We start from the raw sequence: 27,682 nt of genomic DNA, 5'->3' as shown, positions 1-27,682 counted from the left end.
GACTTCCCCACCAGCCACCAGCATGCCCACCGACTTGGCAATGTCGCCTTTTCTCAAAGCCAGCTTTCAAACACACCTTCCTCATCTTTGCTGCCAGAAAAGGCCAGTGAGCTGAGCTGGGTGGGAGGTCAGAGATGCCTTGTGTCACCCGCGTCCTGCCGTCTGAGCACCGACCACCATCACATTCCCAGTCTGGGACTTTTTTTTTTTTTACCGTGATTGCTGGAGAAGGTGCCCTGAAACCCCCCTGCCGCCGGACGCACTGGCTCCTGGTGGCTGCAAAGCGACTCTGGGCTGAACGCCGAGGCCTGCCCACAAGCAGACACGGGGGACGCGTGACACTTCCAGAACAGTTTCCAGCCCTTGTCGTGCTTTCACGGATAGGATTAATTCACGCACGGAGGAGAAAGAGAAGCAGAGATAATGGATGTCAGTGCAGACCCCTCTCGGTTAAAACTGCGCAGCCCCAGACAAACCCCTCTCTCCATTCCTCCTTTCCTTCCATCCGTGGGGAGGGTCTGTTTATCCTTCTAACCCCCAAAGTGATGGATTCCGCAGGGACACAAGAGAAGATTAACATGAACACAATGAGAAACACTGAATTCTGGGCTGGCCTCTCCCTTGCACTTTCCTGATTCCATTTCCTTCGCATCCCCAAGGACCCAGGTCCCCTTGAGTCCTCCTGCCACCCAGAGCCCTGCTCCGGGTCTGCTGGGCAGCTGACACCTGCTTCGGTGCCACGCGGGGGCCAGGGCCACGCCTCTGTCACGCCCGGAATCGTTCCAGTGACGGAGCTGGTGCAAAACGCTGAAAAGGCTGGATGAGCATTGACCAAGTCAGGAAAGACAGGCTCAGAAAGACCCAAGAGCTGAAACGGACGTGCAGGGCGCGTGTTGGAAAACGCTGAACCGAGAAAAATCTGCAGCTTGGCTTCAGGAAGGGCCGCTCCCCGCCTCGGCAGGAGCTGCCCGGGGATCAGACACCCACTCGGGAGGAAAAAGGATCAGACACAAATTGTCCTCTTCCGAGGGTTCACGATGCGGATGGCACGTTTAATCCGCCGAAGGAGGACATACAGGCCCTGGAATGAGACTCACGCTCAAGCCGTGACTTGACAGAAGGGGCAGGATGCTGTGTAATGAAGTGTGTGGACCCTGAGTCTCTCAGCGCACAGTCTGAGATAAAGATTTGCAAATATTAACTACGGTGCATAAAACAGACACACAAGTTGATACTGTGTAGCACAGGGAACGCTATTCAATGAAAAAGAATCTGAAAAAGAACACATGTGAATATATACGACTGAGACATGACGCTGTGCGCCAGAAAGGACACATTGCAACCGACTATATGTCAATTAAAAACAATTTTTTTAAATTAAAAAAGAAGCAAAACTTCAAGATTCTGGAGCAATCAAATCCTGCCCCTGGGGGCGGACATCACGCCACCCACGGCCCGTTAATTACAGCTTTTCTAACCGCTCCACTGTGTTTTGTCAATGTTTCCTATAAATGGTTGAACTTTATACGGAGTCGCCGAGGGAGGGTTCTGACTCTCTCAAGCATTCAATCCACAAGCTTCAAATGCAAACATGGACGATGCAAGATGCGGGCACCTCCGTCCTGCTGACTGGGGGTGACACACACCTGGGTCCTGGGACAGTGATGCCAGGAGCCGGCTTTCCCCGGCCACGTCTCCATCCTCCAGGGAGCAATGCCAGAGGCTCACTGCCTCAAGGGATCCCGTATTCTCAACGACAGATGCAAGGAAACACCCAAGTCACTGACCTCAGGGCTCCCCGGAGGTCGGGGACATTGAGACATAAATGCACGGAAAAAAAACCAAACAGAATGGCAGGGAACGGTCGGTGCCAGCTGAGCTGGGAGCTGGGTGCCTGTTACGGATTTTAAAGGCAAGGGCTGTCGCTTTTGGTGGGAGGGGCAGGGAAAGATCAGACTGGAATATGGTTAAGTCAGCTGGGGAGGATGGAGGGACACCATCGAGACAAAGAGGGGCCTCGGAGGTCCCTCCTGGGCCGACGACCTGCCCCAAAGAGACCCAGAAACTGGTACGAACAGACGCTTCCCGGCATCCGCCGACGTGGCGAGCTGAACTCAAAGACCGGTTCTCAGACGAAAAGAGCAAGGTCGTACTGCCCGTCGGGCCTCTGGCTTCCGCTCAGACCTTATGACCCCGGGACGTCGTTGCTCTGAAAACCTCAAACCCACAAACAAGTGGCCAGAGGCTGGCGCTGAAACGGCCCTCCGCGAAAAGGAGCCTTGGCTTTGGCCCTTCGCAACGCCGCTGGCGCCGTCTTGTCACCAGGTGGCCGAAGCGTCCCTTCCCGCTGCCGAGCGTCCGGCCTCGCGCGTGCCCACGTGATGCCCCTGAGGGAAACCGCCAAGTCCCCGTCTGTTCCAGGGGCCAGGTCTGTTAGCTTTTGATAACCTGCTGTCTTGTTACTTTGGGGCTGGAGGGACACGCAGGAACAATGCTTTCCAGCTCTGGTTTTTTTCTGGGATGGAAACACACGCACGGATCTGGTGAATCAATCGCCCAGAAATCTATACAGGAGGTCGGGGCAGCGGCCAGAACTCGGGGGGCCACTCCCGTGCCACCTCCCCGAGCACGCCCTGCGCCTTCTGACTCCCTGCAAGAAGTCTGGGCGATGCTGCGCAGCCCCCACCCTTCTTTTCAACAGTCCCCTCGAACTAAATCTTTCCCCAAACTTGATGCGGGTTCCTTGGGTGAACCTGTCCCCATCGAGGCCAAGGCGTCGCCAAGCTCTGTCTCCCCCCCGGGAAGCAGCGGGTCCCGCGGCCGCCAGGCAGCCTGCGTCCTCCAGGCTCCACGCCCGTCCATCAGTCAGGGCCGCGCGGCCATCTCGCCCCACCTGCTCCGTGTCCCGCCATCCGCCCTCCCTCCCGGGGGAGGCAGTGGCACCTTCCAGCCTCCAACCCCAGCCGACGGCTTCTGTTTGTCTCCTGCGCCCTGTTGTTTTGTTCTCTTTGGTCCCTCCGCGGGCTGTCAGAGACCGGATCTGCGCACAAAGGGACTTAATTAAGAACTGGCCCCGGGAGCTGTCAGTACCACGGATCGAGAGGCACCGGGCTGACACCCCCGACACAGCCCGGCTTTCTTCTCAGGCACCAAAGAGCGGCTTTTCCTTCTTTACGGTTTAGCCGGAGGCCAGACCCTCCGTCTCAAACTGTCTTTCAAACCCTCTTGTGAATTAAGATCCCGCAGGTCCTGGCTTAAGCAAGGGGGTGGATTTTGGCAGCGTTTGCACAGTGGGCTTCCTGCTCTGGGAAACAGGTGAAGAGCTAAATGAGAGCGGCCTTGGGGGCGAAGCCTTTGGGGGTAATAATGGGTGGTCGAGGGTGAGACCCTCATGGTGGGGCTAGTGTTCCTCTAAGGGGCGGCAGCGATGGCTCTGTGCCACGTGAGGACACAGTGGGAAGGCGCCGTGTGCCTGCCAGGAAGAGGGCCCTCAGTAGAACCAGACGGTGCAGCCACCTTGAACTTGGACTTCCAGCCCCCAGAACTCCGGGGAGTAAATTTCTGCAGTTTCAGCCTCCCATTCTCTGTCATTTTGTCACGGCAGCCTGAGCAGACCTCACCTGCAACCCCACTTCTGCAGTGGAGGGAGATGTGTGCCCACAGGGTCGAGGGGCATCCCCTGACCTCCCTCCCCCACCCCCGGGCGGCTGCGAACAGACCAGTGCAGAGTGGAGGAGAAGCCGGCGAGATGCTCAGTGACCACAGGTGCCCCCGGCGGCTGGACTCCGTGCTGCCCCCCAACACGGGCCCCGTCAGGGCGTGGCCTCTCTCCTCCCACCTGGGAGCACGGGGGACAGTGGCATTTTGATGGCACTAATTTCACACACTTTGCTCATGCATGGGTTAACAAATTCAGACCTTACTAGGAGGGGCGTGACACCACTGGGCATGACCACCTAGAGACCGGGCAGCCTGGGGGGGACAAGGCTGAACAAACTCCTCCTCTTTAAAAAAAAAAAAAGAAACAAAACAATGCGGAGATCGAAACCCTTTTGTTTTAGAATTAGTGTAAAGCGTTGAAGATAGGGAATCCATAGGAGAAAGAAACAGAGACACGGTTTTCCCTTAATATATAAATAACCAAGTAAGTGTCTTCTGGAAAGATGGGTGTGAGCGTGTGACCCGGGGATGGGTTCTCCTGGGGACCAGATTCAGATTCTTTCAGGGAATTAAGTCAACTAAGAAGACGAGGCGGGAGCTAGGTGCAGCATAGGGAGTGGTGGGGACTGCGGCAAACGGGGGAGATGCTTAACGCACCCAAACCAACATGCACACCTCTTCCTGACATGGACACACCCCAGGACACGACAAAACCGTGTGGTTTTCTTCATCTGAGACGCTCAGCAGGGAAGAATGCAATGCAGGTGACCCCAGGACCGTGGAAGCCGCTCCTGCCCAAAGCGGACGCAGCTCCAGAACAAGACTCACAACGGGGGACTAGACGGCGGCCACCGGATGCCCAGCTGGACGCCCTCTGAGGCCGGAGCCCGGCTCCCACCAGCCGGCCTCGGCTGCCCATCACCCGGAGAGCGCCGGGCACCAGCCCGAGCCGGGGCTGCGGGTGCTCCTGGCTGTCACCTCTGGTCCCACACTTCTCCTCGGAGCATCCTGCAGCTCCAGCAGGACAGCGCCAGCCGTGGCTCCAGGTAAGGAAGCCTCTTTCCGAGGGGTTTTAAGCTCAGGTGGAGGAGAAAATGCAGGGACCCTCACAGGAGAGGGTCTGTCTTTGAGCTCAGACCGTCCCTGAGCGCTGGATGGTCCCTGCGGTCACCTTGGAGCAGGCTGGGCAAACTGCCCTGACGTCCTGGAGGGCACCTGAAGCCGGAGGGCAACTTGCTTCCTGCGGGAGCCACTGCGCTGAGAGGCTGACATCAGAGCACAGTTCAGCCCTCGGGCGGTCCTGCCACGCATCCCCAGCTCCTCACAGACCCAGAGAAAGGCAGCGGCCTTGTCACAATTCCTTCTCTTCCTCCTCCTCGTCCCTGACACGTCTGCCCGTGTGACCTGATAGATGATGCAAAGGGGCCCGGGGCAGCCCTGCTCCGCGTGGAAAGGGGCCGCCCGCATCCCGGCCACCTGCAGACTCCCTCCGTGCGGCCCCAGGGGACAGAGATGCCCGGGTGACACCCTGTCCACTGGCCCAGGGCCCTGCATCCCCAGAACAGAAGTGTCAACAATGCAGCAGTGTGATGGGGCTTGGGGCTACCCTGACACTTCAAAGGGAATTAATAAGCATGGGTCGTGGCTTGCTTAAAAACTAACCTTGTATTTTATTTGTTTCCAGCTTTTTTTTTTTAATGGAGACACTGGGGATGGAACCCAGGACCTCGTGCCTGCTAAGCACGCCCTCTACCCCTGCGCTATTCCCCACCCCGCTGTCTCCAGCCTTCTGAAACAAAAATATTGCCATACCTTGTCCAAAAACACGCCAAATTTGAAAGTAAAACATAGGCAAGAAATTGTTTTTTAAAGTTGGACAAGAGAGTGAGAAATGAGGGCAGCCTGTGAACCATGACAAAAGCAAAGCCACGACACACAGAGGGACCGATCCATCCGCTTTTTCTGGGCTGCTCGGGGGGCAGAGGGCACCGACAGCCACGCAGGAGAGAGACTCCACTCAGAAGTGGTCTGAATTTGATCGCAGGACGGGCCGGAGCATCGCGCACGGCCGGCTGGAGCTTGGTGGCACCTGTGACCGGCAGAAGGAGGGGCCTCTGAAAACGTCCCATCTGTTTCACGATTCGGTCAGAAGCTGCACTCGCCCCCAGCAATGCCGTTTTCCCCAGAAGCATATACAGGTTGCATTCCATGGTGCTTCCCGTCTGCTCAGAACGGTGACAATGCCTCCTGGCGTTGGTTTGGGGGCTGTTCTGTGCCCCGCAGGGTTCCGGCAGCACGCCTGGACCCACGCATCCTCCCACCGCATCCCGTTACGACAACCACATCTTCTCCACGTGCCACCAGGCTCCCCGGCCCCCAGCTCCGTGAAGCAACAGGCCTCCATCCGCTCCTCCTCGACCCCCTGACTTTGCGTCTGGGGTCGCGGCCCTTCTCCCTGCATTTCGGCCTTCAGGCTGCATCTGGAAGCCCTTTCAGGGAAGGTGTGTGGCTGGTCCGCTCGCTGCTTTGGTTTGAAACCACTTTGGTCCAAGCTCCTTCCTGGAGGGCAGCCTGGCTGGGGACGTAAATGGCATGAACACTTACTTTTTGTTCTTTTAAACACTTTCTTTCGCTGCTTTGGGTTTTCAGGCGGTCAGCCTAATTCCTGCCACATTGTGGGTTCAGTCTGTTCCCCGCGGGATGTTAGAGTTAGCTGAGATTATATATATGTACATTTATATATATATTTTTATCTTTCTTTAGACGCACTGGGATTCCCCGATCAGAAAGCAGAGGCCTTCCGACTAGATGATCGTGGACACTCTGTCTTCGTTTCTTCCACGTTTTCTGCTACATCTTTCAAAATTCTAATCGGGTGTGTGTTACACCTTTTCTGTCTCGTGTCCACGTATCAAAACGTCTCCCTCTGTCCCATCTGTGGACCTGGGTTTCCTTCTGGGAAACTTCAGCTCCACCTGCTGGTTCCCTAGGTCATCTCGTAATCTGCACCTCACCAGGCCCTCCCAGGCTGAGCCTCCCCGGGGTAACCCAGCGTTTACTTCTCTGTGAATGTTCCTGTTCGGGGCCTGATCTGGCGGCTTCGGTCGTGGCTGCCTCAGGCTCAGGGCGCTCTCCCCTCTGCTGTGTAATTTGTATTCCGACATCACATTCCTTGGAACACAACTCGTGGGGATGCTGTGCAGCCTGGATGGACGGCACCTGCGCCTGTGGGCGTGGCCAGCCTGGGACCCCTTTAAATAAAAACAAGCCGCTTGGAGTTTTCAGACCCCTCGGGGAAGCGTGAATGGAGACAGAAACACTTGAGAAGGACCCTTCCAGCTCTGCAGGTGCTGAGGCCCGTCCAGGGCTCCATCCGCTCCGCCCTCTGGCAGGCCAGGCTCCTCCGGGACCCATCCTGGTCTGACTCTGTCTCCCTGGGGCCCCGGACGTGTCACCTGCCGCAGCCTGGCCCTGAGGACCCAGGGTCGGGCCTCAGGCGTCAGCGATGCTCACAGCCGCCCCGGAAAGGCTGGCTTATCTCTGTGTATCCTGATTCCCACCCCTGGGGATTAATCTCTCTCTCTCTCTTTTTTTTTTTTTTGCCATTTCAGCCATGCTTTTAAGAAGATGTGTTTTATGTGAGACCCAGGATGTCACGAGTCCTGTTTCATGCACGGTGGCTTTTCAGGCCATCAGCCTCCCATATTCCCCGGCAAGGGTGGCCTCATCACCTTCTTAAAGCAAAACTCTCTTCTGCCCAAACAGGGAACGTGCAGAGCCACCTGGCACCTTGATTTTCCATCCCTGGGCTTTGGGGCGAAGGCTTCCGCGAGAGCTCCCAGGGCCGCGGGCAGAGGCCTGACATCATCCTTTTCTGCAGATCTGACAGGCACTGGATGTCCTGGCCGCACCCCGGGGCCCGACAGAAATAGAAGGAGCGAAGTCCAGCTGGCAGGATCTCAGCCTTGGAACAGACACGCCGCAAGGAGGTCTTCCGGCTCTGCGGGCAGAACGGACCGTGAAGGATGGCTGCAGGGGCCCTGGGCTCGGGCGGGAACCCACCACCTTGGCTCAAACTCCTGCATGTTCTGTTGGAGACACACTCGGGTCCTCCCCCCACCCCGAAATCCTGGAACCCCAGGACTTTTCCGTCACTTAAAAACAGCCCAGCAGCAGCCCCGGAGTCCAGGCGAGCGGCTTCCACCTGGCCTTCCACCCTGAGGGCCCTCTCGCCACGCTGCACACTCCTGGGTCGCAGCCCCCTCGCTGGAGGGCCCCGAGGCTTTGTCTCCGCATATCCGCTCTCCAGCCCAGCGCCTGCAAATGTTTCTCCGAAGATGCATTCTTTTTGGAGGAACTGAATGCAGGAGTGAGTTTGCTGTTGGGAAGTGTCAGATCTGGAAGGAGACATTTACAGGAAAACACAGCCGAACGGTGAGGACTCCCCGAGACTGGAGGCTGATGAAGACGGTCTTTCTGGCTGCGGGCCGCACCTCCCAGAAGGTCCACGCTCCACGGAGCACACTTCCAAGGCCACACGAGCAGCGGGCTCCCACTCCCCTGTCCGTGCAGAGCTCGGCAGGGTCACACGTGCCTCATTCCCTCCTCATGACGTGGGCCACAAGCAGGATACCGTCCACTCTTTACCACCAGAGGCTCTGAGAGTTGCCCGGGGCACAAGGATGGAGCAGAACACGGCACCGGGGCGTCTTCAGACGGTGGGTCCTCTGCCCTCGGAGCTCTAGGAGCTGCCTGTCCACCCAAACTGCGGGGCAGGACGTGACGGTGTGGGACCAGGGTTGGGGGCCTCCCCGGATGCCCGCCGGCTGGCCGATGTGGAGGAAGGCACTGGTTCTCTAAGGGGCAGTTTCTCCCCTTGCGGGCAGAGGGCATCGCCCAGGCGTGAGGCTGCAGGACCACGGGGAAGTCAGGCCAAGCAGGGGTGTGGTCAGCTGGCGAGCAGGTGTCCTTGGAAAGGAGCAGGTGGCTGCCACCTGGGACTCGTCCGCTCTCGCGACCAGGTGGCAATCAGACAATGACTTCTCATTTGTCAGATGTCTGCACTAGTCACACGCCTGTCTTCTGTGCGGTGGGCCGCGCAGAGCAGCAACCTGGGCCGGGGCTGGCTGTCGGGTCAGCGGTGGGTCTGCCGAGGGCCTGGTCACCCCCGAGGGCCGCCCACCTGTCCAGATCCAGCGCCCTGCCTGGAATCCCGGCCCTTTGTCCTCATGGGGGTCCCGTTCCCCCTACAACTCAAGATTTCAGGCCTTGAAGGACACAGTTACTCATTGGGTCCTCGATGGCTTGGGTGAAACACAACATATACCCATCGAAATACTATATAAAAACCACCACACTGATTCAGCATTTACCAGACACAGATGCGGGCTGGGCGCCTCCCCTCCTCCACGGATCACAAATCCCCTCAGCCACACAGAAGGTGCCACCCATCCCCGAGGGACCGCGAGCAGCTGCAGGCACGTGGGGAGGGCACGATGCTCAGGGTCCGGCAGGCCAGGCCTCAGAACCCGGCTTCCCTAGTTACGGGCCTGCTGACTTTGATCAAGTTCCTTAAGTGGTTTGAGCCTTAATTTTCTCTCCTTTAAAATAATAAACATAAAAAATACCATTAATATTAGTCTGTTGTGTAAATTCTCCCAAAGTGCATACAGCGCACTGGCACAGGACAAACGCCGGCTTCTTTCTTCCCATCACAAAAGCCTACACTTCGGGGGGTTAGCAGATACAGGTCCGGTTCAAAATCTCCCTAAGACACCTGGCTCACAGCAAAAGGTCCTCAACATTTGGTCCTATCCAGAGAGTCCATGAGAATATTCGGGCCATGCCAAGTGGTTTCGGGCAGAACCAAATGTCCTGCAGGACATCGTTATAACGTTCGTCTCACCAGATGCGCAAGTCAAGCACTGTGTGGAACATGTTAATAAGCGGTTAGTTATTTAAGTTGGGTTTCCCCTGCCTGAGTTGGGGACACGTCTGAAGGGCCCAGAGAAACCACATGGACTTTCTTCTTAAAAAAAAAAAAAAAGGTGCCATTTAAATGGCTTTAGCCAGAAAGGCAGAAACTAAGAAATCCAGAACTTGCAAAATCTTCTTAGAAACTACAAGAAACTCCATGGTAGCGACAGCACACGCAGGAGACTGACTTATGGAAAAGAACACGCACCTTGCGGGACTTAAACTTTGCAAAGGTGGATAATGATGGCTTTGTTCCGGGTTAAGCAGCATTCGCCAAAAGACTATAAATACTGCGAGACTGTCTTTCTCTTTACTGGCACTTTCTCATAACTGCAAGAGAGATCTGTTTAGATGGCACTTTTGATTCCAAATTTCATGTAAGATTTTTTGACTATTTTTTCATCATAAATTCCCAGCCAGGAGATTTTTTTGCAGCAAGCCAAATGCTGAGGCTCTGGTGTGACTCACGGGTCCAGAACTTCACCTGCGTTCAGTTATCTCCCGTCCAATAGTCCCCACGCGTTAAAAGACAGCCTAGCAGGCGTTGCTGATCCATAATTCATGTGCTCTTTTCCTTCCGAGGTTCCTCCAACTGCAAGTCAGGGCTCCAGCCTGGACACCTTGGGCAGATCCCACCCCGACCCCAAAAGCAGGTGAAATTTCGGTTCCCCTGCACGCCTTTATCTCGGGGAGGCACACACATTCCATGAGGTTCGAGAAAACACCGAAACAAGCTTGCAGACCTCATTTCCAGCTCCACGGGTCCCCGGTGATCAGGATTCCCAGGTGTGGAGGGCAAGGGGGGACAAGTTCTTTTGAGGTTCGAAATGGAATGGTTTTACATGAATTGGATTTCAAATCTGACCTGCTGCTGGCCCCCGCGGTCGTCACCAGGGGCAAGTGTGAAAGAGATCAGCAGACCCCGGGGTAAAGGGTTCACTGACACAAGAGATGTGACAGTTCCTGACGGCGCCCGGCATGGAGTAGACGGATTCACGGTGCTCTCAGTGGGCCGCTTAATTATGCTTGTCAGACCTTCATTTGTTTATTATCCATCACTCTGTGCCTTGTCTGTAAATTCTTTCTGCCCATCAGCCTTGCTACTGCAACCCGCCCCCCACCCTACAGGCCTGGGACGGCCACTCTGGTCCCCGACAACCTACGTGACAGGCTGGACGGTGTCACCCCCCAAATTCAGATGCTGACGGCCTAACCCTGATATCTCAGAATGTGACTGCCTTTAGACACGAAATCTTTCCAGAGGCGACAAAGGGAAAAGGTCATATGAGCTGGTCTGAATCCAGTCCGCCGAGGGTCCCTGTGAGGAGGGATCAGGACACAGACACGCACAGAGGGAAGGCCGTGCGGGATGGAGACGGCCTCGGGGCAAACCGGCCCTGCTGACCCCTTGCCCTCGGACTTCCAGCCTATAAATGTCTGTTGTTGACGGCCTCCGGTCAGTGGTTCTTTGCCCACGGGAGCCATACCGCGGGAAGCAGGGAGCACCATTCATTTAGAAAACTTATAAACCGGGAGGCAGGCTTCCTGACTCAGAGCTGGATGCCGGGTGGTATAAGGTGAAGACAGGACACTTGGTACAAAGTGAGCAGCACTGGAGGAAATCCTACAAGTAACCGTGTTTTTATTTGGCTGCACAAAATAAATCGCGAACACCCCCGCAGGAATGAGATGACTCTATTATGAACACCTTAACAGTATCTCGTCCAAGCAAGCGAGGTCTTCAGCGGACATCCGGCTGAGATCCAGCAGGCCGAGAGGAACGGGGGATTTTGTGGGGCAAAGAGCAGGGAGCGGAGGTGGAAGGCAGGCTGGAGCACAGAGAAGACTGCGCAGAGCACAGCAAGTGGACTCGGACCCAGGCAAAGAGAAGCCCAGGAGGGCGGGCGAAGCTACGCTCTGTCCAGGGCCCAGCGCGCATCCAGGCACAAGAAGGATCTGGCTTCTGGTTTCTGACTTCAGACACCCACCCACGGCGTCCAGCCTCCATCACTCTCAGAGAGCAGAGAACAGACCACCTCAACGCCCGAGTGCCCCCCAGGAAAGAGGTCCAGAACCGGCCTCCCTTCCACCTCCATCCTTGCTACGGTCACCAGCGTTCCAAGCAGGACCCTTTGTACCACCACCTCCATTTGAATTGCATTTTCTTCGGCGAAGTGCAAAGCGCTTCAGATACAAAATGCATTCCTTCTCCCTTTTCCCTGTACTTTGCACCATGCAGACTGCAGGCTGCAACGGCTCTCCTCTGAAGCCCAGGGTACCCGGAGGAGCAGGCACGCGAGCAGCCGTGCCCTGGCGCTCAGCATCACGTCCCGACAATGCCCCGTTGTTGCAGCGCACAAACCCCTGGGACCTCCCTGCTGACCCTGTGCCCTTCTGCGCTCCTGCTCTTTGGCAGGTGGAAAGGAAGCTTGCACAAAGCCAGGGTACCTTCGGGCAATGCCTGGAAACCTTCCTGATACTAACAGAAAGGAACAAGCCTTGTGACATAGTTGCACTGTGCTGGTAGGAGCAGGAATAGCGTTAACATTTCGCGGCAGCTTTGCAACATTCATGCACATGGGCCCCTTAGCAGGGTTAAAGGCTCCTTGAGTGAAGGGCTGCTGGAAGGTGTAAGATGCACTTTACGGGTACTGTGATTCGCCCCGAGATGATCAGCTCCCCGGTCTCCGTTCTGTTCCTGACATCTCTCAACTCCAGACTGTGAAACATTCGAGCTATCGACCTATTTTTGAAAACAGGAACCGAATAAGGGAGCCCTCCCCCAGGGCACCCAGCGCTTGGCAATGAGCAACTAAGACGGAGGCTGGAATTCTTCCTTCTACCTGTGAGTCTTGCTCTGTGATGTGGTTGGGTTTTTTTTTTATCAACCCAGGACCTCCTGCCTGCTCAGCACGCACTCTGCCGCTGAGCTCTACCCTCCCCTCCACGGGACGCTCCAAAGAATTGTCTACGGAGCAGCACGCGGTGTGAAAATCCAGTATTATTAACGAGAAACTCACTGCTCTGTCTTTGCCCCACCACACTGAGATTTTTGTACGCACCTAAAGCAGGAGGGTACTGTTTGGCTGCCACCCTGTCCCAGGCCGACCTGGAAGGTTCCCTCCTTCCGGCTTCCCCAGCTCCCACGGCCAGCTGTGCCTCGGCACTTCTGATTTATACCCAAAACATCTGGAGACGTACCTGCCCGGCTCCCCAGCAACCAGGAAGCCTTCTGAGGGCAGGGCTCCTGACTCACTTCTGTTGCATGGCCAGGTTCCGGGGACCCACAGCCGCCCTCCCCAGCTGCCTTCCTTGCTCAGCTTTGGCGATGGTGGGTCCCAGGATGCCCCCTGCTGCCCGGGAGAGCTCTGGCATGCCAAGTCAGCGGGCCAAGTCGAGCCAGGCCAGAGGGTGAGCAGACCGTGGCGGGGGTGGAATGGCTGGATGGCGGGGCAGTTGCCTCCCAAGCTCACTAGTAAAGCAGCAGGGCTTTTGGAGTTCACCCCCGGGCAATACAAGCGCCCTGGGAAGTATCTCCACCTGCACGCGGCCCCGTGGGGCTGGGCTAACAGCGCGCCCGCTTGACACAGGACTCTGCTTCTTACAGGCCGTGTTGCTTCCACCTTATTTAACTATCCTGTGTCTCAGTTTCCTCTTCTTCATAAGCTGGAGCTAACAGACAGTCATCTACCTTGCAGCGTGCTGTGAGTTTTAACTCAGTTAATACTGACATCACACAGCCAGCATTCAGTAAATAGCCCGCGCCGTTAGTAGTATGACCAGAACTCGTCTAAAATAAAACAATTTTTAACCATCAACAGTACTTATTTCTTTTTTTTTTTTTGCCGTCTATTTTGGCATCCGATGAGCAAGCATTTTTCCCCCTTTCAATTTCTAGAGCATTTGCATGGCACCCAACGTATAATCTAGGAAAGTGGCTTATTTATAACGGGCTGAAGGATCGACCCCACATGGTACGGAAAACTACCCTGTGTTTGAAAGTAGGTGAGCATTTCGGCCACAGCGCTCTTCAATTAGGAGCTGTCAACTGATGTTAAAAGCAGAACCAGGACTTTTGTTCGGTCAGCTTCCCCTTCGTGCCACGGGCGTCACTCTAAGGAAACCCTTTTATAGCGAAGAGCAGAACGCATGAATGTGGCTTGGGCACATGGCTTTTAAAAGAATTAGCTCTGCCCTGAAAAAGAGCGACTGGGCTTGGCGGCCGCCAAGCAGCGCCGCCCACCTCTGGGCACCGGGGCGCGCCCGGGGCGCAGCGAGCGGGGCGACCCCCTCCGGGGAGGCGCAGAGGCGCCCGGCGGGCGCTCGCGTCTTACCACGAACTCCTCCAGGGTCTGGTAGGTCCTGCCCCGGAACTCGCAGTAGTTCCTCCTCTCCTTGCACTGCGGGCAGCACTGGCTGGTGTCGACGTGGATGCAGCGCGGGTGCAGCCGCGGGCACTCGGGCTGCGCGCACAGCGGCCCCTCCTCGGTGCACAGGCACGGGCAGGCCGAGGGGCCCGGCGCGAACTTCTCCCCGATGGCGTAGACGAAGCCGCCCTCGTCCACGCAGCCCTTGCCCCGGTAGTCCGGGTACGCGTACTCCTCCGGCGGCTCGGGCGTGGGCTCGGGCTCCGGCCGCGCCGCGTCCTGGGCGGCGGGGGGCTCCGCGCGCGGGGTGTCCCCGCGGGGCCGCGCCGGCAGGGCCCCGGCCTGGGCGGCCCAGGCCTGCTTCTGCTTGCTCCACGCCTCGCGGCCGGCCGGCCCGCGGCCGCCCCTGCTCTTCCAGTCCCGGCCGCCGCCCTCGTCCCTCGCCGGGCGCCCGAGCTCGCTCACCCGGCCCGGGCCGTCCCGAGACGCGTGCTCGCGCTTCTCCTGGCCCGGCTGCTCCGGCGCGCGGGCCAGCTTCTCCAGCGGCATGCTCGGGCTGCACAGAGCCACCACCAGGCAGCAGGTGAGCAGGAGGGAGCTGGACAGCGCGCCCACTGCCATCGCCGCCGCGCTGGGCATCCCCTACCGCGTCCCGGCGGGCGGGCGGGCGGGGAGCGCGGCCGAGGGGCGAGTCGCATTCACAGCCCGGGGGCGCGCCGCCGCCAGCCGGGAGCCGCCGTCCCTGCGGAGAGAGAGCAGCGCAAGCTGAGCCCCGCGGCCCGCGCGCGCGCGGCCCCCGCCCGGCCCCGCGGCTGCCCACATCCGCGCGCCGGACGCCCGGCGCCGGGGCCCGGCCGGGGCGCTCGGGCGTCCCGCGTGGCGCAGACGTCCGCGGAAGCCAAGTCCCAGGGGAAGCCCGGCCGCCGGTGCCGCTCCCGCGGCCGTGAGGAGCGGGGAGGCGGCCAGCCGGGCCCGCGCCCCCTGCGAAGCTCGGAGGGCGCCCCATCTTCCGGAGCCCCGGGTGCCCCTCCCGAGGTGCTGCCCACACTTTCCTAAAGGTTACCCACCGCAGAATTGCGCAGTGGAGGACACGAGGGACCCCTCCCTCGCTCGCCTTAGGGCGTCTGGGGCGGAGGGACGGGCGGGGGTGAAGGCAGCCCCTAGGGCCCGGTGATTCATCCCCAGCAACTTTTCAACCGCCAGCGCGGGCAGCAGACGCCCCCTCCCCGCCCTCCCCAGGCAGGAAGACAGTCCCCGACGACCCCCCCAATCCTCAGTACCCCTCCCCCGCCGCGAGGTCGGGGATCCCGGCGCCCAGGCAGTCGCTCAGCGACTCGGGGCGTTGACAAGAGACCCCTGCGTGGGTCGCAGCGCTGCCTCACAATTTTTCTTTTTAAATCCAGGAGGGGGGTCGTGGCGGCGGGGCAGAGATGCCCGGCAGCACCGAGGTGCGCAGTCGAGGGGGAGGGGGCCAGGGGTGCACGGCGCTGGGCGCGGGCGAACCCCTCACTCTCCTAGTCTCCGAAAGCCTCTCTGGGTCCCAAACTTTCTGCCGCCCCAAGGGGCCGACAGAACCCTAGACGCCGCAGGGTGCTGGGAACCCAGCCTCCTCCACCTGGCCCTCCGCCTCCCCCAGCCCCGAATGCGGCGCGCTCCAGGGGGTGGCTGTCCCCCCCCTCGTCCCCACCCCCTTCCGGGGGGGCTCCGGTCACCCCCGCCCCCTGCTCACCCCCAGCCCCGGCCTGGCGGCCCTCATCCCAGGCGAATCGCCCAGAAATACGAACTTGCAGTTCGGAGGCGCGCCTTGGGAGCCGGAACGGTGCCCGGGGCGCTGCCCCCCAGCACGCACCCCCAGCCCTGGGGGCGCGCGCCCACCCTACGTACATGAGCGCGGGGCGCCGGCCGGACGCCGGGCTCGCGGCGGGCGCGGGAGCAGCAGCGGCGGGCGCGGCCCCGGGAGGCCGGCGCCCATCCTCCGGCCGGCAGGGGACCCGCGCGGGGCGCACCGCGGAGAGGGCCGCCCCACCTGCGCGCTCCGCCCGGCGCGTGCACCCGGCTAGGGCGGCTCCGCCCGCCGGCTCGTCGCGCCGCCGGCGGCCGCCGCTCGTGGCTCCAGGTCGCGTCAGCGCCCGCGCCGCCCTCCGCCGCTCCTCGCCAGCTCTGCTCCCCGCGGCGCCCGTGCCCAAGACGGACGGACTGCGCCCTGGGGGCAGCCCGCCTCGGCCTGGCGCCTCTCCTCCGGCGGGGCCAGGGGCTCCCCGGACCAGGCAGGGATGCTGCGCGAGGCGCGGCGCGTCGGACGCGGAAGAGACGCCCGGAGCGCGGCGGGCGAGTGGCACCGAGGCCGGAGTGGGAGCCCGAGCGCCCTCCTCCGGCCTCCCCGCCTCCTCTGCGGCCCAGGGGCTCGGGGCCCCCCGCCCGCGAGCTCCCTTCCGGGGCCCCAGACCCACCTGTCAGCCTCCCGCGCGGCCGCCCCGCATCCTCCCCTGGCCCTTTCAGCTCGCCTTTTCCCTTTTTTTATTCTTTAATTTCTTCCTCCCTAGTCGGCCCCCTCCGGCTTTCCTCCCTGAGGACCGCTTGGTGTTGCGACTGTTGAAAAATCTGAACCGGACTGTGTGTTCAGTCTGGAATTCGAAGGCCGTGTTAGCTTTTTTTTCTTTCCTCCCCTGCGCCCTCCTCTTCACGTTCAGAATCCCAGAGGCACAGTCCTGTAAGAGAGAAAAGTCATAAAAATCCGTTCAGCGTACTTCCTCCGGTCTCGAACAGAAACGGTTCGGATTAACTTGGCTAGAACGCTAAACCGCTAAGCAGAGACCCCAGTGGTTCAGGCCTTTTCCTGTTTGATCTTGGCCAATGGCTGCGCTGCTCTGTTTGGACCAAGGAGACAAGGTAACTGTTCAGATTAACCCCCGAAGCGGGCTTTGTATGGAGATGCACATCCCCAAGGCCACGGTTCCTAATCCTGTCTCGCAGACCCCTGAAAATGCTCAGACGTGCAAACACCAACTTTCCCCTCTAAGGTCGGGCCCTGGGCTGGGCGGTGGTGGATGCGTTGAGGAAATTCTACTTTCCCCTACCTTACAAGGGGATAAACCAGGTTCAGATGAAGTTGAGAAAAGACAGGGAGGCCGCGAAGGCCTGGGCGACAAGGCGCGTCTGCTTATCCACCAAAATCAAGTTAAAAAAAAAAAAAGTTGAGTGGGGTGTTTCTGTGCCCAGGAAGATTTGAGACTTTCTGCCTGTGCAGTCCCCACCCTCTTTTTATTCTTCCTGTCACTTTGCGGCAGGAGAAAGGTCACACTGGCCCGCGGGGCAGGGGAGCCAGGCCACCCAGACTGAGTCTTCTCCAGTCGATAAACATCATGTCTGTGTTTTGTTTTGACAACAAGTGCTCTCCTGTGGTTGCCAAACAGGTGGGAGTAAGAGGAATTAAACCCTAAGAGTTTGTACGGAAGATTCTGTTGCCGGCGGATGTAGCCGGTGTCCAGGTTCCTGTCCCGTCCCAGAAAGAATTCAGAGACAAGATGGAGAGATTAAGACGGTAAAGTGGGGATTTATTAAAGGATGGATAGGACACTTTCAAGGGGGGAGCGGGCAGACTCAGGTGAGCAGCTGTCCCGAGCTGCTTTGGCACGTTGGTTGCACAGGGTGTAAACATGAATGAATGGAATATTCATTGGGGAGGGAAGGGTTTGGGGTCGTGTTCCCTGATTTCCATCCCAGCTCCCCCTTCCCGAGGGGAGGGGGCATTTTGGTCCTTATTTAGTCTGGATCGGACGTGTCATGGCCTCGGTGCACGATGGGGACTTCTGACCTGCAAGGCTAATGTTACTGAAATGAGGGCATAACTAGCAAAAGGTTCCATTCGGACACTGGAGATTCCTGCCTTTTCCCACCTTTCTTTGTCAGCCTCCAGGTCGCTTGTCACCCCAAAAGTTGTGACCACTTGTCAGCCCAGAGGTCCCTGCCCTTCTTTCTCTGCCCGGGTCCCCTGGTGCTCACATGATGTGTGGTTCCCTGCATTTAGCCCGTGCCCCTCCTTTCTGCCCAGTTCCTGCCATGTGGCCAGCGTCCCCCTTTCTCGGTTCATATCTAGCCATCTGCCTGCTCTAACAATTGTACTTACGGCTAAAAAACTTGACTGGGGGTCCGATCTGATGGAGAGAATTATGGCGTCTCTCCTGCTCCGAGCTCAGTCTCAGGCCCCTTGAATCAGAAAGCTTCGTGCCAGCTTGTGTGAGCGCCGTGGAGAGCCAGGGTGATGAGACCAGGGACGCCCAGGGACAAAGTGCGGCGTCACTCTCACCACCCGGGGTCCGGTCCCCTGGTTCTGTCCCCTGCCCTCGGAGGCGGTGTGACGGCGCAGAGGAGCGAAGGGGGACTTCAAGAGGCTTTGCCCCCTTGGTTAAGCCTGGTGCCCATGCAGCTCTGATGAGCTGGGAGATGCCAGGAAACATCAGGGACTTCGCAGGCATCGCAGGGGTCTGAGCCACCTTCTTTCTTTCTCTCTTTCTTGGTCTACATTCTCCTGCGGCTGCAGAGCGAGAGGCGGTGGGAGAAAGAGCCCTGGCCGGGGAGTGAGGTCACACGGGTGTCATCAGGCTCCAGAAGGGGCCGGTTTGGTGGCCTCAGACCATCACCTGGCGTCTGAGCATCTTCACTGGCTCCTCTTTAGAAGGAAGAAGGTCTCCAAATGGGTAGGAATCCCAAAGTGCGCTGAGACCCTTGCCCGCTTTCCCCCTGCTCTGTTACGTCCGTTTTTCTGTCCGGGAGCCTGAGCACCACCCATCGGCACAGGCTCGGTCTCCTCCAGCGGCGAGTCCGGGCGTGCGTGCTCACCCAGGCCCACCCGGAGCAGCGGGCAGAGCAGGCTGGTCCCAGGTCAGGGTCAAAGATGCCTCCCAGGTGGCCTCTTCTGTCCCCTTGGGCGTGGCCAGTCTCACCTTCCCCTCCGTCACCCGGGCATGCTTTCTGCCTCTGGGACCAGCCTGGCAGCGGCTGGCTTTCTCTGGGCGCCAGTGTGTCTGCACCCACCCCTGAAACGGTGGCTTAGCAAACAGAGGGCCGAGCGGGGCTTCATCCACCTGCCTGTGCTTACAGGCCAGGACCCCCGTGAGCCAAAGGAGGGGGGAAGCAGAAAAGGAGGAGGGAGGAGGGGAGGAAGGGAGAAGAGAAAGGACCGAGGGAGGGAGAAAGGCTGAAGAAACGAGCTTGTCACTCACACACGCTGGCCACCTTCAGAGCCAACTCCGTCATTTCTGCATCTTGGGGACCCCATTCTTCATTTCCGTTTTGCCGGTGGGCAGGTTGAGACTTGGCCAAGGTCACTGTTCCCAGGACAAGAGCCAGGTGCACACTGAAACCTCAAGCTAATTCCAGCGCTCTGGTCCCCGGGCGTCACTGCTGCACGTCTCCAGTGCTGCCCTGTCAGTTCCCTCGTGTCCCTGACCCAGGCCACGTGGGTCTCCCCCGCCCCCCAGTTCAGCCGATCCCACCTGACCACGTCGTGGGCTTTGCCCTTCTGAGAGCACTGAGAAGTGGCAACCATGAAAGGGGCCAGAGCGGGCTGTGTGTCCTCATGTCCCTTCTGGGGACATACTTGTGGTCACCTGTTTGGACCAAACCCACCCCCAGTGGGGGCTCAGTTTATGTCTGCCGAGGGATGGGGGAGCAAACTGATCCATGCATGACAAAGGGGGGGCTCGCTCGATGGAAAATGTGTCAGACCCAGAAGAGGAGAAATAAGCAGGCTCGCCGGGAGGGAAAGGCCGAAGTGCGTCAGGATGGGAGGTGCGGCGGAGGATAAACTGGGAAGCACAGGAGAAGAGGTGCCAGGAGTTGGCCACCTGCTCCGAGGGGCAGAGACACGGTCACCTGCGGGGACTTGGGGTGGTAGAGGTGGTCTTTGTGGCCTGACACCCTGTGCATCTTCTCCACCAGCAAAGAGCTCTTGGGGGCACAGAGGGGAGCATCTCTAGGCGTGGCCGTGGAGAAGGGGAGACGCGGAGGGGATCCTCCAGGAAGGTGACCCTCTGGGAACCCCAGTTCCAGGCACGGGGTGGGGTGGGGCACCTACCCCAGCCTTTGCAGAAAACATGGACCCGCCTGTTTGGTCCTGCTCGTCGCTGATCGCCCAAAACATAAGGGTTGCTTTTATTTTTAGTTCGCACCTTTGGCGACGCTGCATTCAACGTGAATTCTGGACTTGGCCTGGGGGGGCGGGGGCAAAGCTGTAAAATCTTCATCTTCCGGGGGCAGAAGCGTGTTTCTTGAAAGGTGTCCAGGATCCATTTTTGAGAAACTGTGAAGTCACCCACTACATTCGCATCCCAGACCGCAGACACGGAGGTGGGTGTGAAAGTTTCACAAATAACACTAAGGAAGCAAGGGTGCATAGGACGGACGGGCCTCGGGGACAGCGCGGGCCCCGGGAGAGGGGGCCCCGGTGCCTCGGGCAGAGCTGACACGCCTTCGGCGGCTCTGGTTTTAAGGTGTCCTCCTCCTTCTGGGCAGCCCCGAACGAGGCAGTGTGGCAGGTGCAGGGCACCACGTTGACTCTAAAAGGAGCCCGGGGCCCGCCCTGGAGCACCTCCAAGGCGGGGTGGGTTTTCTCACGGCCTCTGGTCGTCCCAGAAGCCAGGCACAAACTGGGACCAGCTCTGCTCCCAGGCCCCCCACCCAAGGCAGGATGCGGGCAGAGCACAGAGCAGCGCAAGGAGGGTATTTCCAGAGTGCGATGACTTGTCTCCCAGGCCCCAAGCGGCTGGGCTTCTGGAACCTTCCAAGGTATGCCGAGGGGACTTGGCAGGTCTCTGGGCATCTCAACGCTCTCCTGGGGGTCACCAGCGACTGGAGTGATGGTGGAACCCGAGAAGGGGGCCCGCAAGAGCTTCCTTCTGGAAGCGGTGAGCCAGGCATGCTCCGCGGGCTCAGACACTGAGCTTCCGACGTGAGCGCGGGGTCCGCAGTGACCATGGGCCCACGGTCATAGGCGGTGCTTCCTTCCCCTAAACTGCCTCCGGATAGAACCCACATGTGGGCGCATCCGGACGTCTGGGGTCTGGGGCGGAGGGGGACAAGGACAGTGCCTGGATCGTCGATCTGAGATGAAAGCAGAAGGAACCGGTTGGTGGTTGGCGCTTAACCCAGGAGGCACCAAGGACCGAGGGGGAGAGTGGGAAGTGCGCGATGGGCTGGGCTTCACAGTGCTCAGTCCCGGCACAAGTCCAGTCTTCCTGCCGCTCACGGAGCCCTCCAGGGAGTCCACGTCTTCTACCGGGCCTCCCGGGGGTGCGGGGTGATTCGCGCCTGCTAGCCAGAAACGAGGCTGACGCCACCGAACTGCCCGCGGAGCCAACTGCCTTTCTTTGCTTTTCAGGTCTCCACTCTGCAGCATTTGTAAGACAGTGTTGTATCTATTTCTTTTGTTTGTCTGTTTGTTTGTTTTAATTGAGGTACCGTTGGTTTACAACGTAGCGTCAGTTTCTGGTGTAGAACATAGTGATTCCGTTATGCTATATATGTATAAATTTTCTTTTCCGTGGTAAGTTATTACAAGTTATTGAATATAGTTCCCTGTGCTAGAAAGCTGTTTATCTCTTCTGTACATAATAATTTATCTACTAACCCCAAACCCGCACTTTATCCCTCCTCCCCCCTTTCCCCTTTAGTAACGATAAGTTTGTTTTCTTTGTGAGTCTTTCTGTTTTGTAAATAAGTTCATTTGTGTCACTTTTTTAGATTCCACATATAGGTGGTATCATATGCTATTTGTCTTTCTCTGTCTGGCTGACTTCACTTAGTATGATCATCTCCAGGTCCATCCATGTTGCTGCAAATGGCATTATTTCATTCTTTTTTATGGCTGCGTAGTATTCCACTGCGCGCACACACACTTATATATATATTTCTTTAATTATCTCTCTGACCTTCCATGCCTCAACTCCCTTCCCCAAAGCCCCTTCTGTATTCGTAGCCTCGCTCCTGTGTATGTAGCAGGGACAGGACAAATGTTTATCAGATGAGTTAAGGAAGAAATGCAAACAGCATGATCTTCTATGACCTCGCTCTTGCCTGCCCCTCCTGCGACTCCCCCACTTCCACACTGGGCCTAGCCATGCATTGTGGCCCTGCAGGCGCACTCAGAAGTCTCCCGACTTTCCCCCATCCTCTGCCAGGCTGTCCCAGGCTCTCACCCTTCTCCTCCTCACTCAGGAGTGTGCACGTTATGTTCCATCTCTGGGTGTCAAGAGAAGCTACTTTTATTTAAGCATCAGATATAAGGAAGGCTGAAATTGCTCTGCAGTCTTGAGCCAAGAAGTCTTGTTCTCTTGCTCTGTCCGTGCCTTCTGCATCCCAATTACGCTCTAATTTCTTGAAATATTCAAGAAGGAAGTCTTGCAGGATTTGATTAAGGCTTGCAAGATTTCATACCTGGTCAGTGAAGGGGTCACTCGGGTCCACTGGAGTTCGACAGTGGGCAAGTGTTCTGCATCCAATAATTGTGGAGCTGGCCTCATGGACGTCATCTTCAGCCTTCATTTCATTCGTGGCATCCGATCAGGGAGCCTGGTCCCTTATTCCCATAATCCTCATTCTGCCTCCCAGTAAATTAACTCACCAGCCAGACTTCCACCCAGAGATGTGACGAGGGCAGGAGGGTCGGACTTCTCGCTGCTGGCTTTCTTCCAGCTTGAAGGCAACTCACTCACGGATTCATATTCTTGGAGTAAAGTTTTTCGAACAATCCAAGCCACCTCCTCATCTTGCATCCAAATTCTACCTCCTGTGGTGCCCCCAAAATTATTTTTATTGTTGCATCCATTCGAGGTTTCCTTATTCACGCTCACACTGATTTTATTGGCTACTGTATACATATTTGCATAACTGTAGATAAATAAACATTGCCCCTCAATATCCACTCTCTTTTTCTGATAACGAACATTGGCCTGTTTCCCTCTGGAGAACCAAGCCCTGCTCCGTTCTCAGACACCTGCTTCTCAGGCAGGGCTGTCAGCTGGGCTAAAGCACAGGTCTGGCCAGCATCACGGTCCCTCCCCGCAGTGGACGGTTCAGGGATGTGCATGTGGTCCTCCGGAGGGCCGCGAGAGCCAAGCCTGTCACTTCCACTTGAATCATCTGAGAGTAAAATAAATTTTTTTTTATTTTATTTCACGGTGTCTCCAGGGATCAAAGCCAAGGAATGTCTTTTGTGCCCAAGCCTGTCTGAACTGGAGTTTCCCCTCCCTGGCAAATTCAAAACCTCTGACAAATGAAATGGTTCATTGATGGAATTCAGCGATGTCATCATTCGAACAGGGGGCCCCAAGTGTATCTGCAGACACAAAATCCCACCAGCACGGTTAGACTGCGAATACTTTGAGCCTTTTACTCGATATTCTCAAATGTGCCCTGTCACTTAGAAACCCAGGCACTGCTCTCTCCACACAAAAATCCCTTTCATGCACTCCCAGCGAATCTGCCTCTGTAGCCCTGCTACGTTTTTTTTTTTTCCTGGCAACCCCAGCCTCCAATCAAGATTTCTGGGTCCCTTCCAATCACAGCACCATTTAGAAATACTCAGCATCTTCCAGCCTGGAATAACGAATCGATCGCTGTAAAAGGAGAAACAGGCTCGCACGTCCCCAAATGTTTCCTTACATTCATTTTATTGTAAGTTCACTTAAATATATACAGACATAAGATACCACAAACTCTTAAAGGCTTTGGCTTTTAGGGAAGCATGGAAAGAAATTTACAGATCGGAGATGAGATAAATGACAAAGCCAATGGAAGGGAAACGATCCACGTTCGTTTACGGGGACAGAGGCACAAACTCTGCTGAAGATCCGTAGCTGCTCGCAGGATAGGAAGCCCGTGGGTCCTTCTGGGCTCAGCATGGTGACAAGATTCGTGCCTGGTGGGGCCTGGATTCTCCAGCCTTTTTCCCTCTTCATATTACCCCCACGCTTTATTAGCATGGCACCCCATGAAGGCCCTGGCCGCCCCTCATCGCAACGACAGTATTTCTGAATGAAGGGTCGCTGCTGATTCTTACTGAGTCCGCGAGGATTAAAATTGCGCCGACCATCAGGCCTGCATCCTGCGCTGTGAAAAATGAACCCACAGCCCTGTCGCCGTGAAGGCGGTCCTCTGAGCATCTCCAACACGCTGATTGCATTTCGCACCACTTCCTTGGGGAACAATTTACAATCACTCGCACAGGTTTTATACCCTGGGCTAGATTTTGACAAGTGTGTGTTACCTGTGTTACCGCACACAGATCAAGATACACATTGTTACAGCTCAGTCAGTCCCTTCTCTGCCTGCCCAGCAGTCCCACCCCTGAGTCCCAGAGGACGTCCATCATTCTGCTGGTTAAGCACTTCCCATACTTGGAACCACGCAGCACCCAAGAGTCTTTGGTCCCCAATTTCACTCGCTGTAACGTTTCCGAGAAGCCTTCACGTGTCACGTACGCCGGGGAGCTGCTCACCTGATGGCTGAGTGACGTCCCCTCGTACGGCTCCACCAGAGCTATTTTTCCCTTTCCCCTCCTGAAGGACATTCAGGTTGTTTCTGGCTTTCAGAATAAAAGCTGATGTGAGCGTTTTTACACAAGTCTTTCTGTGAACGTAGTGTCCATTTTTCTGAGAAATAGAATTGTCACGTCTACAATAAGGGTGCATATGACTTACAATCTCCCTGGTCACCTCTTGCAGGACACCCATGTGTCCTGGTAACAGCAGCTAATTGTCTGATTTTTTTTTTTTTTGCAGCTTTGCATCCCCCTGAACTTGCTCTGGGTTGGAAGAGCCGTGTCCATCCTGTGCCAAAGTGGGCGGAAATCAGCTTGAGTGGCAGACATCCATCCCTGAAGAAACTAAAATTGACCCACATGGGGAAGACATCGGAATTCCCAGAGGCAGGGCTAGGCCATCTCAACAGTTAGAAACATCTTTGATGTCCCTTTATTAGAAGATGCATGTTGTCACACACATTTTACTGCAGTGACAGAGAGGACCTGGTTGGAGTGATCTGGCTGACTGGGTAATTAGCGTCCATGGGGTTAGTGTAGGCTGGTGCATGGATTATCTCTTAAAATTAATCACTGCCTTTACTGGACAGGCTGCCCTAAATATTTATTTACTTTGGAAAAACCCAACCTGAGAAAGCAGGTGCTTCTATCCGCTGAAACGTGGGCTTACATTTCAGAAGCCTTGATCCCCAGAGTGTCCTGTTTTTATATCCTGCCCTACCCCCCACCCCCTACCCCAGTTTTTCTTGAAATAAATTTCCCGGGAAGCTTCCAAGTCGATCCACCTGCTCTGGGGGACTGAGCAAACTCATTTCCATACTTGGTTCCAAATTTGCTGAATAACTGTTTCTCCACCTGCCAAGTGTCTGGAACTGGGCCAGCCTCCTTCTCTCCAATGGCGGATCTTTTCCAGCCTCAGAAACGGCACCTCCCCGCCTGGCCGGCCCTGTCAGAGAAGAGCTCGGGGCAGAGCAGGGGCGCAGGGATGTCAGCGGTGACTTGTCCCACGAGGTCCAAGGCAGGTTAGGCCCGGGAATGGTCGGTCCGGGCATGACGCTCCCTGCTCAGGGGCCTGGGGCTCACCCGCGGCCGGTCCCCGCGTGCCCCTGCGCCAGGTCAGTGTGGCCCTGCAGAAGCTATGGGTGCAGCGGGGCCCCACTTGTCACCCGTGGATTGTCTAGGCTTTGCCTCCTTCTGGGGTTGTAGCCCCACGCTGTCTGCAGTGCGGCCAGCATCCTCAGAATGGGTTTGATGATGTTTTGTGAGACTGAACAGGTCTCTTTTCGAGCCAGTGCAGCCGAGAAGATGCATCACTTAGCATCGCATGCCTGCCCTGCCCGTCAGACGTAATCGTGACGGGCCTCCTTTTTCTTCTTGTCACCTTTTCCTTCCGATCCCTTCTTGGACTCCTCCACCGACGGGGACCTCCCTTTCACTGACAAGTTCACTTTGAGTTCCTGCTGCATTTAATCCCTTTCAGGGCGGTGGCGATGTGATGGAAGGAGTCTTTGAAAGATACCCAGCGGCAGTTTCCATGAGCTTCCATCACTTTTTGTCTCTACATCGCAGGACAAGTTTGATGCTCCGAGTCCTAGGTTGTCAGAATTTGCAAAACTGACACAGAAATGCTCCCCTCCAATGGGGTGGTGGGGGAGGGGGGAGTGTATCTGATTAAAGGCTCATATTTTCCCATGCAAGACAGTCACCTGCAAAGGAGTCTCAGTTCCTACTCCTTTTCTGTTTTGTCCAGTACATCTGTCTGAAGCAGCTGGGAGTTTTGTTTAGGGATTTTTTTTTTTACTTAATATATAGTCGGTTTATAATGCTGTGTTAGTTTCTGGGGTACAGCATAGTGATTCAGTTATACCTATCTATAGATAGATAGATAGATAGATACATAGATAGATAGATAGATAGATAGATAGATAGATAGATAGATAGATAGATAGATATATGGATAAATGGATGGATGGATGGATAGATAGATGGATAGATAGATAGATGGATAGATGGATGGACAGATAGATACATGGATGGATGGATGGATAGATAGATAGATAGATAGATAGATAGATAGATAGATAGATAGATAGATAGATATATGGATAGATGGATGGATGAATGGATAGATAGATATATGGATGGATGGATGGATGGATGGATGGATGGATAGATGGATGGGTAGATAGATGATAGGTCGATAGATAGATACATAGATGGATAGATGGATGGATAGATGGATGGACAGATAGATACATGGATGGATGGATGGATAGATAGATAGATAGATAGATAGATAGATAGATAGATAGATAGATAGACAGATTAGATGGATGGATGGATAGATAGATATATGGATGGATGGATGGATGAATGGATAGATAGATATATGGATGGATGGATGGGTAGATAGATGATAGGTAGATAGATACATAGATACATAGATGGATAGATGGATGGACAGATAGATACATGGATGGATGGATAGATAGATAGATAGATCGATAGATAGATAGATAGACGGATGGATGGATAGGTAGATAGATAGATAGGTGGATAGATTCCTTTTCATATTCTTTCTCATTATAGATTATTACAAGATATCGAATATAGTTCCCTGTGCTGTACAGAAGAAATCTGAGTTTTTTAAATCTATTTTTATAGAGTGGCTAACGTTTGCAAATCTCAAGTTTCTTCCTGAGTAATTCATCCATCTGTTCCTAGATGAATGACCTGATTTTTTTCCACAAAGTTATTATCTGACAAGCACCATTTTATTGATGGAGTAACATGAGCTATAAATTGTTTCCCTTCCAAAGCTGAGAAATGTCAACACAGTTGCCACTTCAGCAGGACGATACAACGTCCCTTGTCTCTTAATTGTTTTCCTGTCAAGAAAAAAGATAAAAAGAAAAAGAGAAAAGGCATCACCCGCAGATCATCCTTAAATATCTTAAGGACTGAAAGCTTTGTTCTCATCTTTAATAGTGGGACACAAAGTTCATTAGCAGCTCCCATTTCTTCTAGGCATGCATGATAATTGGTACTAGAAATAAAGAGAAAAAAAAAGACAGTCACGGTCCTGGGATGGTTTACTTAGCCGGGTGGGTTGAGACTACAAAAAAGATTCGGTCTAGTGTCA

At 56.1% G+C, this 27,682-nt stretch overlaps 1 protein-coding gene and 1 long non-coding RNA gene across 5 annotated transcripts in view; one reads left to right on the top strand and one right to left on the bottom strand.

Annotated features, from left to right (window-relative positions):
• Window positions 1-16,674, bottom strand: part of VWC2 (von Willebrand factor C domain containing 2) — a 46,912-nt gene extending 30,238 nt beyond the window's left edge. The window contains exons 1-2 of one of the 4 annotated variants that reach the window (XM_072955496.1): window positions 16,454-16,674; window positions 13,971-14,745 (exon numbers count right to left, since the gene is read on the bottom strand). In XM_072955496.1, the coding sequence (XP_072811597.1) occupies window positions 13,971-14,642 (672 nt within the window). In that variant the 5' untranslated portion in view covers window positions 14,643-14,745; window positions 16,454-16,674. Of the gene's footprint in view, window positions 1-13,970; window positions 14,746-15,070; window positions 15,183-15,887; window positions 16,321-16,453 lie in introns of those variants that run through there. The other 3 variants (XM_072955495.1, XM_072955498.1, XM_072955497.1) reach the window with 3 other exon arrangements.
• Window positions 16,675-16,702: 28 nt separating this feature from the next.
• LOC140691626 (uncharacterized) lies at window positions 16,703-25,443 on the top strand. The gene is made up of 4 exons (XR_012067374.1): window positions 16,703-16,892; window positions 17,417-17,544; window positions 18,544-18,700; window positions 24,782-25,443. It is a non-coding gene; the product is annotated as an uncharacterized lncRNA (long non-coding RNA).
• Window positions 25,444-27,682: the final 2,239 nt, after the last annotated feature.

This window comes from Vicugna pacos, chromosome 36 (genome assembly GCF_048564905.1).
Source record: "Vicugna pacos chromosome 36, VicPac4, whole genome shotgun sequence".
Classification (NCBI taxonomy): domain Eukaryota; kingdom Metazoa; phylum Chordata; class Mammalia; order Artiodactyla; family Camelidae; genus Vicugna; species Vicugna pacos.
Note: the sequence above shows the minus strand (reverse complement) of the source record. Positions and strands in the feature narration are given on the sequence as shown.